At 38.4% G+C, this 16,262-nt stretch overlaps 1 protein-coding gene across 1 annotated transcript in view; it reads left to right on the top strand.

The window, feature by feature from the left end:
* The window catches only part of Gyf (GIGYF family protein Gyf), a 262,645-nt gene extending 260,064 nt beyond the window's left edge, over positions 1-2,581 (top strand). The window contains exon 7 of the mRNA XM_017621818.1: positions 1,228-2,581. Coding sequence (XP_017477307.1) covers positions 1,228-1,353 — 126 coding nt within the window. The 3' untranslated portion in view covers positions 1,354-2,581. The remainder of the gene's footprint in view (positions 1-1,227) is intronic.
* Positions 2,582-16,262: the final 13,681 nt, after the last annotated feature.

The following is a 16,262-nucleotide window of genomic DNA, read 5'->3' as shown; positions in this document are numbered from 1 at the left end:
AGCACTCCGGGCAAAGCTCGGTCAACCTGGTACTTCCGTTTTATTCAATGCGTCATTAATAGACTTATTCCGACTAATTCTCCTCTATTCCGTAAATATTCTTCCTCTGCCTTATTTCGACATATTCGGAGTGTCAATAATATGGCTGTAAGTATTAATATAGAATTTGTCACAGCTAAACTAAGTAAATCACTGATATTAAATGACCACCCGCCTCTACCTATCCTACTTTCCAAACAAACCCACTCTATACTAGACAAAACACCATCGTGTTTAAATAGAATTGTAAAGTTTTCACAGCAATTTGAAACAGAGATGGGCGTGGTATATCGGGAACCGCGGGACCCACGATACTGATTTCAAAATTCCTAGGAGCGGTGGTATCGGGTTGGTGTGTAAAAATTTTGCGGGTGGGACACTCCCGATAAAATCGCAACCTCCGCAAATTTAGAAAATCTTCCTTAAAAACGTTGTATGTTTGAAATATTCACATTTTTATGTTTTGTTCACCAAAGCAAAACAAAATAACCGGAAGATGGCAGATCTTTCATAAGTTTTTTTTTATTATCTAAAATTAATTTGAAAGACATGTGGATTTTTCTTAGTGATAGATTTCGGGACCCATCTCTAATTTGAAATAGTTTAACTATAACTTACATGAAAAACCCGTATAATATCCACACTGGATGCTTACCAGCTCAATGATTAATACAGAATTGAGCACACATAAAAAAACGATGACAGCCTCCGCAATTTGTTAACACATTTTACGCTATAAATAAAGTTTCAATGACTTACAATTTATATTCACGGATGGTCGTAAAATAAACTGAAATGCAACCTACAGCATAGTCGAAAATAACAAATTCAAACAAATATATGCCTTACAAACACGCTGTATGCACGGACTCCTTATCGTCTTTGCGCAAATACTAAATATCGAACTTGACTCAGCTGTCAAACACGCTTTAAAAACTCCACTTAAAACCACCGCAAACCTTTCATTCTGCGATATTGAAAAAAGAACTAAAAACCCAATTCATTAAAATCCATACATCTTCCTCCCAATGCTATAAAAGCACTACACAAATAGCTAAATCAATAAATTGCTATTTAAGACAATTTAAGCGTAATACGTATGCGTCATAAGAAACATATTATATTAGAGATATCTTTAAAATTTTGTAATAAATGTATTTTATGTGGTATTTCTATTTTGTTTTACAGGGAAAGCAAAAGAAAATTAGGAAAAATAAAATGACGAAATTGGATGCACGCATATTAGGTTTCTCCGTTACTGCTGCTGAGGGTCGTACGAATGTTGGTGATCGAGTTTACGTGGACGCGCCATAAATATCACAACCTATTATGAAATTTTCAGCAGTTCGTCTAAATGGATTCAATTTCTTGGAAGCACATATTGAACTCAACAACAGGCTTAAGATAGGGGGGCACAACATTTGCGTGCATGTATGTTCTGTTTGAGGAGATAGAGCGAATGGTATATTTATTTGGTTTTAATATTCAATCTTTTGCATTCTTCTTTTTAGGCTTTTGCTGACATATATATATTTATATATATATATATATATATATATATATATATATATATATTGTTAAATAAATATTTTTTGCTCCTTTAAATAGAAATTCAATTTCTCCGTATTCGTTTAAAACGATTTATCTACAAGTGTAGCTTAAGTAACAGAAAGTTAAAAATTTCAGTTATGAGACAAAAAATATCCGAATGTTACGAGGAGTTAAAACGCATAAATATTTTGTATTGTCTTCAACTAAGTAAACTTTGCACTTTTATAATAAGGAGGCATATGGAAAAATTTATTTAGTTATCTGAAAACAGTTATTTACTACATAAATATATGAATTCAATTTGCGATGTGTACTTTTTGTATGCATTATAAGATGGTGGAAAATTTTGCGTTTGAGGTTTGTTTCATAGCGATATCATAAAAACCTGCAGCATATGTACATTGAAATATGTAAATATTTATGAGTAAATTCAATTGTGTAATCCCTGCAGCAATTTCAGATATGTAGCTCAAAACCAGCGCAAATCTGGTCCATTAGTAAACGGAACTGCTTCAGGTTCGCTCTATCCCTATATAAAGCTCTTAACTGCGATGCCCTACGATGTAAGCCCTTATTTCTCTGCACAACTTTGGAACGCCATGGCGGCTAGTCTAGGGAATGGAAGTTCCTGTCGGGGTCGCATAACTATAATTCCGTATCTAACTATCCATTTAACATAGCGACGCGAACTAGGCTACTAACGCATGTTTAAAAATGAACATCCAGCGACACAACCGCCACGCTCTTTTTCGTTTGTTTATTAGTTCAATTCGGGTCCATTTAATTTTTCTTTCAACTTTTACTTATTACTTTTTTGCAGCAATCCTCAGAAGCTCCATTTATAAATTTTATTTCTACGATCGCCAAAAAGTTTCTGATCGTATTTTACATACGCGTATGCATCGCATAGAAGCAAAAGTTGTAATATGTTATATTTTAGAAATGCGTTAAATGAATAAGAATACAATTTAATAAATAAATTTTGATGCTATATTTGTATATAAAATGTTCTGGATGCCAGTACATGTTGTATAAATATGCTTAACATCCTTGGGGAATTCAATATAAATGACAATATCTTAAGGTAAGTTTATGATTTGATTTTTACTACCAGTCCTTATTTTAATTTGTTATAAAAACTTCTGCGGATCGAAACGTAGAATTTTAAAATTACTATATTTTTACCGGCTGTTATATGTTAATAATATAAAGAATCCCTGGCCTAATTCTCTATGACAAGAGACAATATCAAAATCGGATTCTTACCGTGTTTTGGTGGAAATTTCTCTTTAAGCAGAGATCACACGATTTGCACATTTGTACAGATTTGTGCATTTTAGCAGTCACAGAGTGGTTTTGTCTAGAAATTTTTATCGAGAATGAGTTCATCTCAATAACAACTTTCTAAATAACACCACTCTGTATCAGTGAAAATGTAAAAAAACTGTAGAACAATCGTGTGATCCCTGCTTTAGAAAATTCTCCCAACTATAACTTTGTCACGCACTGATATGTTCGTATGTATATGTATGTATATTAAGACTAACTAATTTCCTAAATTAGATGTCTGTATGTATGTATCCTGTAGCCTACCAAACCGATCGCTTTACAATTTGGACACACAATGAAGTCATCTTGATATCTTGACCGCATGCAAAGATATCCATAAATCAAAATGCAGGACTACCTAGAACCTTAGCTTTGTGTTCAACAAATTACTACGTCTCCAGCGAAATGATATCAAAGGAAAGAGAATTTGCAATTCAAATGTTTTTACAAGCTTTTATTTAACTTGGTCATCCCGCGGAAATTTCCAATCGATTTTAAACTAACATCCCGACAAGGTAGAGACTTGACATTTTCAGCATAGTTCCAATCACGATGACAATGCAATTTAAAATATAAATTAATTCCCGATATGGTCCAGGGGTCTTGATACAAAGGCGGTCAAAACATAGTAAAATGTATGGCTAACAGAGCGTAATTTGCCAAATAACGTAAAACCACTATAAAATTGTTAAAGCTGCCGGCGGTAATAAATAAGAAGTATAGTTGCAGGCGCTAGTAAGAGAAATACCGGAAATCAACTTCAACAGTTACTAGTAGTGTTGCCACAAAGATTTTTAATTTTTTACCAAACCTCTAAAAAAAAATTACCAAACTCAGAAAAAAATTACCAAATTTTTATGAGCATAATATTCTAAACAAATTGGAAATTATTTTTCGACGTATGTAGATAATACACCACGTCTGGGATTGTGGCCAGCTTGGATCTATTTATATTTTTCGACCGAAAAATGAGTTCTTCCCATTCTTTTATGACAAACTCATAAAAATGCATGATGTCGCTGCCGCGTTCAAAAAATTCATATCACCATCGATTCAATGTATTTAACCGGAGCTTCTACCTCCGATTTGTACTAATCAGACATTGAACAATCGGCCCTAAAACATAAAAGAAAAAAATCGCTCAGAGATTTATAAACATTAGTTCATTTATACTGCAGATTATGCCTATTGGAAAAAAACAGATTACAACTCGAAGGAGGTAGTTGCTCATATTAGGTACAAGCATATGAAAGGAAAATAACAAAAACGAATAAATAAACATTGCAGATCACCTCTTGTTGAAAATATCTAAACTCTTAACTGTAGTTAAGCGTTTGGTGGAAATGGGCTGTAACATACAGTCTTTTACATAATTTATTTTACATAACTTAAAACCAAAACATGAAACCAGCAAATGTATCGTTAAACGGTAGATAAAATTTACTTTTACTACTTTATAAGTGGGTCACATTCGTACTTAATCGCAAACTTTTAATTAGTCCCGTGAAATTATTTTCTTTCACCATTGGTTCCGGCAGGTAAAAATGATCCAAAATCCAGATTTGTGGAACTGTAGGGGCTGTGATCGAGCCGCCATATTGGGAAAAATGGGTGATTTCCTGCTATATTGCAAACTCATACTAAAAGTTCTGAGTTGTCAAGGCAAATTGTTACATTGAAGAGCCCTTTCAATTTTTGGATCTCTTAAGGTGTAGATACATACATATGTAAGTACATAAGGAAATTTTTTTGTTTTGTGCAATTGTCAGAAGGTTCAAAGTTATAAATTTTTATATGTAATAAGTTAGTATTAAAAACTTTAAAGAAAAGACTTACGTTAAAAAAATTACCAAATTACCATACTCCTCCTAAAAAGAAAAAAATTACCAGTTTTGGTAAAAAATTACCAAAGCGGCAACGCTGGTTACTACGTTTATACGCATGCATAAGTCGCTTTAATTCATTTCGCCGCGATTCTAAACATGTATAAACTGAATTTCAATTCGCTGTGAAAGAGCGAAGTGGTTTGGCTCACACTCCATTTCAAATCGGTAGTTTATTTCTCCAGACAGTTAGAAAGAGTGTATAAACACCGCTCTCACTCAAAGCGAATTGGAGATCAGCTGTTCCGCTCAAATTCCAAATAATCGCATTTAAAAGCTGATTAATAACAATCGTTCTTTTCCTTTGCCACAATTTGATAATGCCGAATAAAACTAGATTTTTATCACTTTCCATTATGTTAACTTATAAAATGTCAAATGAAAACACCTGATTTTGTTTGCTTTTGAAGACGGTTACTTTGATGCCGATATAAAGCCGTATAAACACTAGAACGAAATATGTACGGTGTCAATGCGCTTTCAATTAAGTCGATTATTCTGTGCGTATAAACGTAGTAAGTGTTTAAATTGCCAAACTGTTAAGTTTTAAGCACTTCTGTTAAGAATTACATTATTTGGTTTCCTCACACAGGGAGTTATGGAAATTTGTACAGAGATACAATAAAAGCCACGCATAATTCATATGCATGCATCTTAAAAGTGTACATACATAGGTACTTCTACTATCGCGCAGGCGAAAAAATTTCAGTTGGTACGATCAGGGTTGCCAACTATACTTAGCTATGAAGTGCCATATTGAGGATAAAACAGTGCCAAAATGTGCTAAATAGAAAAATAAAAGTGCCAAAAAAGCTGTAATTCTTTTCAGTTCTTCTCATTTAGCATTAAAATTACAAACACATTCCTAAAACAAAAGTCCAATGCAAAGTAAGATAAACCAGTTGTATACACTATAGAAATTGGAAAATTTTAGTTGACAAAAAGAAATATTATTTTTCAAAAGTGCCAAATTGAAAAATTAAGTGTCATTTTAAGTAAAATACGGCCAAAAATGGCACGGTTTGAGCCAAGTTGGCAGCCCTGTGTACGATGTGTTTCTTCTGAATACTGTTAAGGCTATGTGGATAATGCTGCACAGCCGTGCAAAATAAATAATTGTCTATAATTAACATACCGAAGTGGTCAAAAGACTTAGGCTTAATTTCAGATGGCCTACTTAAATAGAGATTGTTGATTAACTTTCACTATTCATTCTCAGATCATTTCATTTAATCTGAACCTAAATGGCCAATATTGGCTATTTAAGTATGAGATATGCAACCCTGGGTTTGTAGCAAACAACCAGGGTTCGGATTTGCCTCATTTTAGCCCCTCGCTCGCTCGTTAGTTTGCTCTGAGCTAGAACAACTCACGAGCAACAAGCGAGGCTGTTTGCAAACGAGCACTCGTTAAGTACGAGCGCCCGCGCTGAGCAGCCAGCGAGCTAGTAAGCAAACGAGCGCAAGAGTAGAGCGGCAAGCAAACGAGGGCCTCATTAGCAATGCCCTCGCGAGGGCGTCGTTGCGAGCGAGGTACTCATTTGCGGCAGCAGACGAGCGAGGCGAGTAAACGAGCGAGGCAAATGAGGCAAGCAGATTAGACAGGCAAATGCGTTGTTTGGTCGGCAAAAATGTATGGAATAAAAATTGCAGCAACTAAGAATTTTATACATATGTATATACACATATCTATATTAATAAAAATGTTGTGTTTGTATGTCACGGTCGTCAAAACTCGAGAACGGCTGAACCGATTTGAATATTTTTTTTTTATTGTTCGGTATAAAATCAGAACCAATGATATCGCAAAAAATTGGAGGGCTGACACCTATTTGAAAATTATTAAACCTAATTATATTGATAAAATAAATAATTAATTACAATATGGGTATCAAATAAAGAGGTTTAAGAAAGATAACTGCTGGAAATATTTTTGACGAGGGTTGCCACCTATTTGAAAATTTTAACTCAGACAAATTGATAAAGTAAATGAAATATTGCAATGTGGGTATCAAACTAAAGAGTTTAAAGAAGGCTCACAGGCGAAAATATTTTGAAGGAGGGTTGCCATCTGTTAAAAAATTTAGCGCAATTTAATTGATAAAAGAATATATATTACAATATAGATATTTAATAAAAGAGATTTAAGAAAGATAACTGCTGGAAATATTTTTGAAAATATTGAAATTAAATGAACTATTACATAACTGATTCGAAACGGAAAGTGATTGGGAAAGCTTTATCAGAGAATTTTTTTTTAATGTTTTCTCTTATCCAAATCCAGACAGTTTATTATTATTATTATTGTTTGGGATAGAGCACTGCGACCTTAAGATCTATTGTACCCCCTTCATGGATTATAGTGTGTCTATTAATACAGTATCCGAGAGAAACTTTAGTATAGAACCTAAGTCTACGGATTTCACTTCGCCTTTGGTTGTCAGATGTTCACCCAGGTGCCTTTTGCGTTTATGCATCAGTGCAGGACATTCTTCTAAGATGTGCTGTGCAGTCTCGTTTTCCATCCTGCAAAATCTGCATCGCTCATGCGAGTAAACTCCCAATTTAGTCAGGCGATAGTTCAGCCTGCAGTGTCCTGTCAGGATTCCTGTAACAATTCTTAAGTTATTCTTTGATAAGCTCATACATTCCTTGAAGCGTTTTAGGTTATATGTTCCTAAAAGTGCTTTGGACTGCTCTAGACCTGGTAGATTATCCCAGTAGTGATTCCTCTGAGCTTCTTCCTTTAGCCGAACTAGTTTAGAGAGTGCCCCTTTTCCAGGCCGCAGAAAGGTTTTGGACCGGTGAAAGGGGTTGATGCACCTTTCTTCGCTAGTTTATCGGCAATCTCGTTTCCTTTAATACCAATATGTCCCGGAATCCAGAGAACCCAAACCCGATTGGTCAGACCAAGAGTATTCAGCTTGTCGAGGCACTCCATCACCAGTTGAGATATTACCTGGTGAGATCTGAGGGCCTTGATAGCCGCTCGGATGTCAGTCAAGATCGCGATGTTCTGATTCCGGTAGTTTCGCTTGATAATAAAGTCCGCGCATCTTTCTATGGCGTATGTTTCAGCCTGGAAAATAGACATATGTTTCCCCATGGGTTCCGAGTATCTTATCCTCGGTCAACTACCCCTACCCTTGTCGATCAATGAGCCATCAGTGTACCAGGTAATCATGTTTTGGTTTATCCGATATGTCTCGGATATGCCTGCCCAGCTCTTCTTATTACTCAGTTCAGTCTTAAACCTCTTTGTAAAGCTGAGCCTCGGATGCATAGTATCCCTCGGTATTGCAATTTCAGGGAACTTTTTTCGTAAGAATATCTAACCTCCCACGACCAAGACACCCTGCTGCCCCGATATTGGTACCAGTCATCCGTAGTAAAGCTCTTTTCGCCTGAGTCTGTATGTAAATATGAAGAGGGGTAAGATCTAAAAGAACCTCCAAGGATGCGGTTGGACAGGTTCTCATGGCTCCCGTTATGCATACGCATGCCAGCCTTTGTATCTTGGAGAGCACTTTGATTGCTCCAAGTTTTGAAGTTCTATCGGCCCAAACGATGGCTCCATAGGTTACCATGGGTCGTACTATTGTCGTGTAGATCCATCTCAGTATCTTTGGTGTGCAGCCCCAACTCTTACCTGCCATGGACCTACACGTCATAAATGATCTTACAGCTTTCTTCGCAGTTTCTTCTACGTGTGCGTTCCAGAGTAGTTTTTGGTCTAGTATTACTCCTAGGAATTTAACCTCTTTTTGGTACATGATGTTGGTTCCATCTAGCCTTATCGCTTTTAGACTATCAAGTTTGTATTTCCTTGAGAATGGTACTATAGTGGTTTTTGCTGGATTTACATTCAGCCCCACTTTGGCACACCATTTTTTGGTTACGTTCAGCCCTAGCTGGATTCTATCACACAGGGTGTTTTCGAATTTCCCCCTGCATAATATTACAATGTCGTCGGCGTACCCCTGGCAGGTTAGTCCAGTATCTGTTAGCTCTTGGAGCAGTCCGTCGACGACTATATTCCATAATAGTGGAGATAACACTCCACCCTGTGGACAGCCCCTTGTTGTTCCGGCAACAACTGTATTATTCGTACAGGTTTGTATTTCTACCCTTCTGGTGCGGAGCATGCAATTAATCCAGGCTACGAGGGTATTGTTTACCCCCCTGCTAATCAAAGCACTGTTTATTGCAGCATGTGAGGTGTTGTCAAACGCCCCCTCGATGTCCAGAAAAGCGCATATAGCAGTCTCCTTATTTTCTAAGCTATCTTGAAGTGCGCATGTCAGCGCGTATAGGGCGGTTTCAGTAGAGCGGCCCGCCAAATATGCATGCTGGCGCGAATTCAGTGGATAGTTCAATAAGACCGTAGTCCTTACATAGTTATCTACTACCTTTTCTAAAGCTTTTAGTACAAATGAGGTCAGGCAGATCGGCCTGAAGGATTTTGGATGAAGTGGGTCCTTCTTTCCAACCTTCGGGATGAAAACAACCTTCGCTCTTCTCCACGCATCTGGTATATAACCCAATGCTATGCTGCTTCTAATTATTTTTAATAGCGGTCCAATCACGCATTCTAAGCCCTGCTGTAGCATGCCAGGGAAAATTCCATCCGCTCCCGGTGACTTCAGTGGTTTGAAGGTATTTACCGCCCACCTGAGCCGGGGCTCGGAGCATATTTCCTTAGCCACTAACCAGTTTCCTCTGCTTATTTTACTGCACTGCTCAGTCCGATCTGTTTCGGAATAAGATGTAGATCCTGGGAAGTGAGTATCTATGAGAAGTTTGATCTTCTCCTCCTCGCTCCCAGTGAAACTCCCATCACTCTTCCGTAGATTTGCGGACGAAATACAGTTCGTTTTTGCCATTACCTTATATAGAGTCTATAGAGTCTTGTTGCCTCCGTAGTATCTTCTATGCTTTCACAGAAGTTCCTAAAGCTTAAACGCTTAGATTCCCTTATTTCTTTGTTGTACAGAGTTAAGGTGTTTCTGTATTCTGACCACTCCCCGGTTCGTTTTGCTCGATTGAACAGTTTCCGGACTTTGGTTATGAGTTTACTTAAGTTGTTCCACCAGGGTACATCCCTGGAGGAACGTACCTTACTTATAGGACAACTGTCTTCATATGCGTCAATGAGTAGTTCATTGAAGCGCTTTGTAGCGAATTCTAGTTCTTTTTCGCTCCTGATCTTCTGACCTAGCCCAGATTGTGCTACATTCAACCTCAGGTTGTCTTTGAACTTCTCCCAGTCTGTCTTCCTGGGATTTCTTAAAACTCTATGTATAGGAGGGGTTGCTTCAATGTCAAACCTTATTATTCTATGATCTGACATGGAGGGTTCATTGGATACTCTCCACTCTTTCACTAGCGTTTTCGTTTGAGTATTCCCTATGGTAATATCAAGGACCTTTTCCCTTGCGCGGGTCACAAATGTTGGTATGTTCCCAACATTAAAGATTTCTAATTTATTTCTAAGGATAAATTCAAGAAGGTACTCACCCCTTTGGTTGGTGTCACTGCTCCCCCATGCCTCGCTATGCGCNACGAATTCTAGTTCTTTTTCGTTCCTGATCTTCCGACCTAGCCCAGGTTGTGCTACATTCAACCTCAGGTTGTCTTTGAACTTCTCCCAGTCTGTCTTCCTGGGATTTCTTAAAACTCTATGTATAGGAGGGGTTGCTTCAATGTCAAACCTTATTATTCTATGATCTGACATGGAGGGTTCATTGGATACTCTCCACTCTTTCACTAGCGTTTTCGTTTGAGTATTCCCTATGGTAATATCAAGGACCTTTTCCCTTGCGCGGGTCACAAATGTTGGTATGTTCCCAACATTAAAGATTTCTAATTTATTTCTAAGGATAAATTCAAGAAGGTACTCACCCCTTTGGTTGGTGTCACTGCTCCCCCATGCCTCGCTATGCGCATTTGCATCACACCCGAGTATCAGGGGTAGCACTTACACCCAAAAAAAAGGGTACTTATCTTCCAAGAATAAAAAAATAAGTATGCCACTCGGNAGCTCTGGTAGGCCGTGCGTGTCATCTCCTGGGAAGTAGCCCGATGCAGCTACGATGTCCCAGATGGTCTCGTCGATGTTGTCTGGGACTTGGACCGCTACTAGAACCCTCGACAGGAAATCTGAAAGACATATATGTTTCAAGCTATTAGTTATTAACAAGCACGCCCTAAGATTCGTACACCGAGTATCCCAAATTACCTGCCTGTTTTCTACCGCCAAACCTCTTATTTGGCCCCTGACGACCCAGGGTTCTTGTACCAGCACTATTCCCAGTGTAGACCTGAGGGTTGCCCTAGCGATAACCGCAGACGCGGCCCTCGCATGGTGTAGATTTATTTGTGCAACCTTAGTGCTGGTCATCGTCGCAGTTATTGGCGTTCATCGTCTTCGTCCGTTGTCAGAGTTTCGTCAAACTCTGACAAGGTGGCTCTCTCCGAGTCGTCATCAGCACAAATGGTCAGTAGCCCGAGGTCGAAGTCGTCTATACCCTCCATCTCATGAGGTAAAAGACTGACTTCCTCTACTACCGCGTTCCTAGCTGCTTCCACGGCTACCATCTCAGCCACCTCCTTCGGTAATTCCGAACCACCCGGTGGAGTACCTGGCTTGACTATCTTCGCCTTCGGTTCCCTGCCCTTGGCAACATGCACTGGAACACTACCAAACCTGTATCGTAGGATGCAGTTTTTCTTTTTGATAGCGTCCAACGACCGGTCGTCAATCCCGATCGTTAGCAGTTTGCCCGTCTTCTCATCNCCAGACAGTTTAAAATAAGAGAGAATTTACAATATCTTATCAAACGAAGTGATCATATTATCAATGCAGATTTGGTATACAAATAACGCAATGAAAAAAAGTAATAAAGAGCTGCTTATATAAATGAAAAAATTATATAAAGCGTAACGAAAACATAAAAATATCCCATGAAATTAAATAATGAAAACTTAAAATTGTTGCCACCATTCCNTGGCAACATGCACTGGAACACTACCAAACCTGTATCGTAGGATGCAGTTTTTCTTTTTGATAGCGTCCAACGACCGGTCGTCAATCCCGATCGTTAGCAGTTTGCCCGTCTTCTCATCATTGCTCCTATAAACCTTCCATAGGTCGGTATGCATTCCCTCATTTTGTGCTATAATGAGGTTCAGCAGTTTCTGCGTGTCCACTCCTGCAGCTTTTGGTAGGTACGTAGTGATTACGTGCACCCTGGGTATGTTGTCCCCATCGCACGTAGTCAGTTCCGCACCATCACAGTCAGGCAGTTTTGGGACAATTTCGCGCAACCATTCGGCTGATTCTGCATCCAAACAGTCGACCAGTATAAGGCCTGGACGAAAGAGGATGCCGTCGAATTGGAGTATTGACCTCCAACCCTTACCCATCTCCTCCACAATGGCGTCCTCAATCTTTCCCTGATCCTCACGAGTGAGTGTACTCTCAGGGAAAGCCTTCGGCAGAACTGGCAGTCTAATGCGCTTAGTGGCGCTAGCATAGCTAACACCCGGCTTCCTGGCCCCTCCAGACAGTTTAAAATAAGAGAGAATTTACAATATCTTATCAAACGAAGTGATCATATTATCAATGCAGATTTGGTATACAAATAACGCAATGAAAAAAAGTAATAAAGAGCTGCTTATATAAATGAAAAAATTATATAAAGCGTAACGAAAACATAAAAATATCCCATGAAATTAAATAATGAAAACTTAAAATTGTTGCCACCATTCCTTTACATTATAAAACAAGTAAATTTCGTTCGGTCGCCAAAGCCTGCTAAGTATATTGCGAGTAAAGAAATTTTGAATAACAATAGATAATATTATTATGATTATTATTATTATTACTATTGCGAACTCCTGTTATAACAAACATTCCCAAATTAAAGCGAATTCAGAAGGGCATTTACGATCGCCTGATGCAAGTGTTAACATAATAAGAGCTGCGTGTAATTTCTGGCGTGTGCCGATGACATCGACATCATCGGTAACAAAAACCTCGAAGTCTGTTCTGCCTTTTCCAAGTTGGATAACGAACGATAACAACATCAAATAAACAGTCAGGGCATTCGCACCTTGGCACCCACGTCACTGTTGCCAGTTGTAATTTCGAGAAAGTTAAGAGTTTCGTTTACTTGGGAACCAGCATTAACACCGATAATAATGTCAGCATATAAATCCAACTCAGAACTACTCTAGCCAAAAAGTGCAACTTTGGACTGAGTAGGCAATTCGGGAGTAAAGTTCTCTCTTGACGTACAAAAACCACACTCTATAAGTCACTCATCATTCCTGAGCGGGTTTATGGCGCAGAAGCTTAGACAATGACAATGGAGTATTCGAAAGAAAGATCTTACGAAAGATTTACAGGTCTCTCCGCCTTGGGGACGGGGAGTATCGCAGACGATGGAACGATGAGTTGTATGAGCTTTACAACGATATAGACATAGTGCAGCGAATGAAAATACAGCGGCACCGTTGGCTTGGACATGCCATTCGAATGGGAACCGACGTTCCAGGTCTGAAAGTATTCATCTCGTAATCCGCTGGTCGTACCAGACAAAGAGTTGGCCCCCATTGCAATGGAGAGACCAACTGGAGAAGGATTTGGCTTCACGTGGCATTTCCTATTGGCGTCAGTTACCACAGAGATAAACGACTGACGTTCTTTGTCGAGGTCGGCCTAATAGCTTAGGCGGTTCCAGCGTCAAATAAGAAGAAGAAAATGATATCTGGGGACCTTATTCTTGGATACGCCTGGAGGAACTAGGAAAACATTCCTTATCAGATTGATTCGGGGACGGTTCGTTCAAAAAATTACATAACCTTAGCTTGGGCTCCGCCTGGAATTTCTGCGACATTGTTATTAGGTGAAAGAATTGCTAATTCGGCAATCATACGTGCTATATTTCCAGAAGATCCTGTATGGAAAAAGTGTTACGAAAATTTAGACTCATTGTTTGGGATAAGTGTACAATTGCCCACAAAAAATTGCTTGAGGTTTTTGATCGATTGTCGCGAGATTTGCATGGAAACGTTTAACCACGGGAATGCATTGATGTTGCTCTCAGGAGATTCAATGCAAACATTGCCTGTAATTTCTCGATTAACACTAGCGGGCGAGATAAATGCTTGCCTGAAATAGACTACATTGTGGCAAAGGTGAAGAATTCCCATGATTCCGACCGATACGCACTTTCAATTTAAAAGATTGCAATTCCCAATGCGATTGGCATTCGGAATCGCAATCAATAATGCCCAAGGTCAACCTTTGGAAAAGTGTGGTTTAGATTTAGATGCGGATTGCTTCTCAGATGTTGCATGTTCCCGTGTCGGCAAACCAGATATCCTTGATATCTATGCAAAGAATGGCAAAACGACAAATATTGTGTGCACACAAGTACTTATATATTACAAAATCGAACTTATATGCTTTGTTTCGTTAATCATTTATCATCTGTGTAATAGGAATATGCCACAGCAAAGCGTGGCAGGGTACAGCTAGTATGTATATATTTATGTATGTATTCTCATGCACAGAAGAATAGATTCGTGCAATTTTGACCAGTTTTATCTACTACGTAGGCACATATGTGCATACATATCTATGTAGGTATAATNCAGAGCCCTCTCAAAATCCGAGATCGCGGCCGAGCGCCAAATAAGCCCATCACTATGGTAGCAACGCTGGGCCTCGTCTTCCTCTGGGCGCTGGACTTTCCGACTCATTNTTATGTATGTATTCTCATGCACAGAAGAATAGATTCGTGCAATTTTGACCAGTTTTATCTACTACGTAGGCACATATGTGCATACATATCTATGTAGGTATAATGTTTTTAATGTTCAATAATTTCTTATAAAATTTCAACTTATATACTTAGGTCTCTTTTTATGCGGTTCTTTTTTATGCGGATTTGAATTTATGCGGTTTTTCAAATACTTTTTTCGGTGTAGCGATTTTGCTTTTTTGAGAGCTTGCAATGCTTCTGATAAATAATTTGTCTTTGTATTCTTACATACAAGTAATTACTAAGTAATTTGACTAAGTAACTATGTTACATATGTATAAATGAGAATATAATATTTACAAAAATCATTATTTTGTCTTTCATTTCATATATGAGTAGGACATCAGCATTTTCAAATGAATATTCATGGTTTAGCCCCCATACATATGTATGTATATAGGATAATACAAACTACCAATTGATAATTAAGGCTGGTCCACATAGAACTTTCGCGTTGACTTTGTAGTTGGCGTTGGTTTGACAGAACGCAAGTTAAAAGTATGCGTTCTACAATGAAGCTTGGCAGAGACTACTTTGGCCACTNCACATTGCATTTTGCACTCAATCACTGGCACCAAAAACCACTTGGAAGATTAGTGACATTTATACCCAGCGTGATCATTTAGCGATTTTAATTGAAATCTGTGATGTAAGAAACCCTTCTAGCAGATGTTTCAAAAAGTATGGTAAAGGATGGTATAAAGAATCGTTCGACCCAAATATGTTTAAACTAGTACTGGATGGTATCAGGGNGTTGCTTTCGACAGTACCTGCACTATTATGGTCACGATGACTCGACGGCATNGGTGTAGCGATTTTGCTTTTTTGAGAGCTTGCAATGCTTCTGATAAATAATTTGTCTTTGTATTCTTACATACAAGTAATTACTAAGTAATTTGACTAAGTAACTATGTTACATATGTATAAATGAGAATATAATATTTATAAAAATCATTATTTTGTCTTTCATTTCATAAANGACGGTTAAAGATTGCAATTAAAAATAGCAAGAAAGCGTGTTTTAAAGACTTGTGTAACGAAATTGATGAATACCCGTGGGGCGGTGCCTACAAAGTCGTTATGAAAAAATTCAACAGTAGCCAAATGCGGACACCTACTTGCCCGGTACTACTTAAAAAAATAGTAGAAACACTGTTCCCGAAAGCGGAAACTAGCCCAGGGCCGGTACCAAGTGGAACACATACAAATGTTTACTATCCGCCACTTGAGCCTGATGAAATCAAATGCGCGGCCAAACGGCTAAAGAACAATAAATCTCCAGGTCCTGATGGTATTCCCAACATTGCTATTAAAACTGCAGTTGACGACTCTCGGAGTATTCCCGAATAAATGGAAGAAGCAAAGATTAGTCTTACTTCCAAAGCCCAATAAACCACAAGGTGAACCTAGTTCTTATAGGCCCCTATGTATGATTGATTCCTTAGGTAAGTTACTCGAACGCATCGTTTGCAATCGCTTGTGACAGCATATCGATACCAAAGAATGTCTGTCAGACACTCAATTCGGGTTTCGAAAGGGTAGGTCAACTGTCGATGCTATACGCAGCGTTACCGACATTGCTGAAGAATCTATTAAGGGTAAGCGTTGGAAAAATGGGTCCAAGGAATATT

The sequence above is a fragment of the Rhagoletis zephyria genome, unplaced genomic scaffold, assembly GCF_001687245.7.
Source record: "Rhagoletis zephyria isolate East Lansing unplaced genomic scaffold, Rhagoletis_zephyria_1.1 Rzeph_scaffold_00042, whole genome shotgun sequence".
Classification (NCBI taxonomy): domain Eukaryota; kingdom Metazoa; phylum Arthropoda; class Insecta; order Diptera; family Tephritidae; genus Rhagoletis; species Rhagoletis zephyria.
Note: the sequence above shows the minus strand (reverse complement) of the source record. Positions and strands in the feature narration are given on the sequence as shown.